Consider the following 4,041-nt stretch of genomic DNA (forward strand, 5'->3'; position numbering starts at 1 on the left):
ATACTGAGCACAGCTTTTGGGGCAAAAAGTCTCTTGATCTCTATTTTAGGCAAAAATAAATTGACCAAGCTTTAATCACATAGTTTCAAGTTGCTTTTATGTGACAGCATTTTGATCATGGTCTTAGAAGTGCTGCTACTAAAGCGCTCCCAGGAAATTGCAGGAAGGATGCAGACGCTGTTGCAATATTCATTTTTTACTTAAGGTTACCAACATTTTAAAATTCAAAACACCATTCAGATAGCCTTTTTGCAGTGCTTATCTAGTTTTGGTTTTCGGAACATACCGTTACCTAGGAGCACACACTGGAAAAGAAATCCTTTTATCTTATTTCCTTTCTTTTCTACTTCCCATGACTCCAAAACAGGAGAATATGAGGCTCTCGCGACCATAACAAACCCTCATACATTGATGCTGTTGACCTCTGTCAATCAGTTTCTGTTTCAGACTGATCAAGTGTTTCCACTAAGGGTGCTCTATCTTCAGGTTTTTCAGTGTGGAATAGCAGTAACAAGCCAATATACATAAAAGCCCAACTGATCGCATCAGTAACAGGTTAAACTGTCTTGATAATGTGATATGCAACAGTCAGTGCACTGCCGCTCTCTGTAAACCAGACTTCTCATAGATACCTGCTGCTTGCTTGCTCAGGCATACTACTTCAGATTTACTTGGGCTGAAAACTTTTGCCTGAGAAACACTACAATTTCCAGCTGAGTAATTTCCATCCCCGCTGACCTGTTTTTTTGGAAGACAGCATACCTAGAGTCTGATCCCAAAGGACAAAATGGTGAAGAGAAATGAAAATATTGTCACTCAGGCCTGTTTTTTTCCCTTTGGTGAAATGAATACCTGCTCCCTTCAGTTCCTCCAATATCTTTAACTATCATGAAAGTTCTCTTGTACAAGTATTCACACATTTGGCCACAGCACTGTGAAAACATTTCCATGTCTATATTCAGCCATCTACACATTCAGATATTTTAAAATGTTAGTGTTCACTTTGAATAGATTGTATTATCAATAAACCCTTCTCTTCCCCCAATTTCATATTTTCATATTTTAAAAATGTTTTCCTTTATCATTAAATTCAACTCCCAGTAAGAGTCTGCATAAAGGAATAAAACAAGTCTTCAGAGCCTTCTACAATTAGCAAACCCTCATCATGCTCCAGTAATTATCTCCCCTGAGACTTCAGTTGGGATGCCACTCTGCTCTCATCACTACAGTGTTCCCATGGGGAAAATTAAGAGGCAAAACACCAAGATTACTCAGATGCCACATTCACCATGCGTACACCATTGATCTCCCAGTCTTTTTGCATTTGACTCCAGCCAACAAATCTCTTACCAGCAACCAAAACCAGCACAGCTGTGTTTGTTCCAGGCCACCGATGGCAGGTCAAAATGGATTAGCGTGAAACTTGTTCTTTATTTACAGGGAGGAAAAATTCTTTAGTGAATCAGTATTGCTCAGAGGATACAGGCACTGAGCTGCTTAGGAGGCATCAGGGAGAAGAGTTTGGGTGTGTTAAGGGGTTTTTGCGCACGGTGCTTTTGTTCATTTTCTTCTCTCCTTTGCTGCCTCCTCCACAGTTTACCCAAGAAAAGTCAATCAATATTGCCTTCGTTCTCCATTTAATGCTACTTCTCTACCTGCAGGACTCCTTTGGTACATTATTCTTCTAGTCCCAGAAAATGCTTGACTCCTTTCCAGGTCCCTAACACCCTTTTTATCTTCAGGTGGCATAAAGAAGTCTGTAGACCAAGTTAAAGTTCTTCAATCCATTCTATCAAAAAATGATGACGTAAGTTTTCTTATTTTAAAATTCAGTATCCCAGTTCTCAGCTGTGCTAAGCCTCTCCACACTATTATCCCAGAAATCACCAATGGCCACTTCAGAAAACTGTAAAAACAATTGATACAACTCCAACGTTACCCACCCCACCTGGCATAACGCGTGTAGAAAGGAAAACAGTCCTCTTAAAACCTCAGCAGTTTCTATCATCTGTAGATATTTCTGAGAACTGTGTGTAGCCAGGTTTTCTAAATTAAACCAGAAATTTGGGTGCTACGCTTTTACCCAGGATTACCTAGTGATGCATCACAACTCCCTGCTTGATTTATACTGAATGGGCATCAGTCATAGCCAAATTTCAGGACTGTATGCTTGATAAATCATGACTAACACTACATTGTATTGCAGTAACCAACTGTTTATTCCAGTTGCCAACATTATGCAACTCTTTAGAAATATTCAGAAAAACAGATGTGTGCTACACAAAACCCAGGAGAGCCATGACCCCTCCTACTACAAGCTCCGTGCAGTAACTTCTGATCTCAGATCTTACAGATAGCATCTGCAAAGCCCACTGAAGTTGACAGGAGCATTTCTGCTCACCTTTTGATGAGGGAGATGGATTTAAGTAAGTACCCTATTTATTGGAGAAGTACTCAAACACAATCCCAGCACACATTCCCATTTGATGTCTTTCAATATTTAAACAATTTAAGAGTATAAGGAATGAACATTTCCAAGTTGTGGGTAGTTTATAAGAATTCCTATTCAATAGAGAAGATAGTTTCCTCTTCTTTTCTTTGTTTTCCTTAAAAAATCCATGTTCCACCACAAAATGTACTTACTGGCCTACTGATCAATATATACTTTACAAAACCAATTTTCATTTATTGTCAACACTTTTAAATTTCTTTTAATTTGTTCCTTTCTTTTCTATGCTATTTTTGTACATTCATAAAAGCCCAACAGCTTATACCTAGGACTACTCCTAAACCTGCTGAAGTTCACAATCCTAAATAAGGATTGGACAGAGCTTTACCTAGAAAGGGACAGAACATCCGTGCCTCTGTGTATGTGCATTAGTGTTATGAAATAGATATTAAAAAGCCAATGTCACAACTTCAGCTTAAGAACACGTGCACAGAGGTACGGATACTCTCACCCTTTCTACTCACATGGAGTACCATAGCATAACCCACAAGCAGGAGGTCCTTAGTAGTTAGTCTCAGTGGTCTAGGAAAGATGGTAGCCTGCAGCTTTAGTTTTGAGTTGTCCTTAAAGATTAAAAAAACCCCAACAGTTCTAATTATTTCCTTGTACCATCTCTTTCCCCACTACATATGATTGAGGCTTGAATTCCTGTATGCTTTAGGACGTTGTGTGAAGATCCAAGTTCAAAATGGGAACAAGTATGGACTGAATAAAATAGACTGTCAGAGGAGGAAACAGTCCGTAAAGCTTGTGAGTGTTTCTAACATCCAGCGGGTTTGAGTGGGATGGGTACACTGGACTACCAGTGTATGTGTAATACCGGTTTAACAATGTGGAAGAGCTGATCTGAAACCCACCTGCACGCATGGAGCAGTGGCATTGCAGACTCAGGACAGTGGATGCAAAACCAGCTGCAGGTATGTCCAGCCTTTGCACTACAGCAACAACAAAAAAAGAGATGGGAGTATTTTATAGAGGATGGAGAGGGAAATGGAAGGTGCCTGCTGGCTGATCGGTGTTTCTATACCAAGTCATGGCTTGGCTCACACGCTGGCTCAGGGGGACATTTGCTTTGACTGAAAGGAGCAGTGTGGCTGGAGCAGTTAGGAAGATGATTTTCACAGCAGCATTTGGAAGAGATCGTGCGCTAAATGAGTGCTTTAAACACGTGCAAAGAAGCTGTGATTTCTGCCCGTTTGTTGGAATTTTGCCTGGTACAGTGCAAATACACTACTAGAAACGGTACATAATAAAAGTGTGAAAATGGTAGAAAAGGGATCGCAAGGGCTTGAACCCGCAGTGCAAACCTCCCGGCCGACACCTTGCCCTCTCAGGCGCTGGAGCCGGGCTTGGCCGTGCAACAGGGCTCAGCACCGGCCCTCCGTCCCTGCGCGGCAGCCATTTTCCCCCGGGCCTGGCCCCGGCCTCGGCCGCAGGCCGGGCGGAGGAAACCACCTCCCGGGCGAGGATCTGCCCCTCAGGTGGGCAGCGCGGCGGCCGGCTGTCACCTCACGGGCTTCGGCCCCGCCGGC

The 4,041-nt window shown here is 42.2% G+C and overlaps 1 protein-coding gene across 1 annotated transcript in view; it reads left to right on the forward strand.

The window, feature by feature from the left end:
• Positions 1 to 3,374: 3,374 nt before the first annotated feature.
• Positions 3,375 to 4,041, forward strand: part of CUNH16orf72 (chromosome unknown C16orf72 homolog) — an 18,729-nt gene continuing 18,062 nt past the window's right edge. Inside the window, exon 1 of the mRNA XM_009278791.1 lies at positions 3,375 to 3,426. Coding sequence (XP_009277066.1) covers positions 3,375 to 3,426 — 52 coding nt within the window. The remainder of the gene's footprint in view (positions 3,427 to 4,041) is intronic.

This window comes from Aptenodytes forsteri, unplaced genomic scaffold (genome assembly GCF_000699145.1).
Source record: "Aptenodytes forsteri isolate BGI_AS27 unplaced genomic scaffold, ASM69914v1 Scaffold26, whole genome shotgun sequence".
Lineage (NCBI taxonomy): Eukaryota > Metazoa > Chordata > Aves > Sphenisciformes > Spheniscidae > Aptenodytes > Aptenodytes forsteri.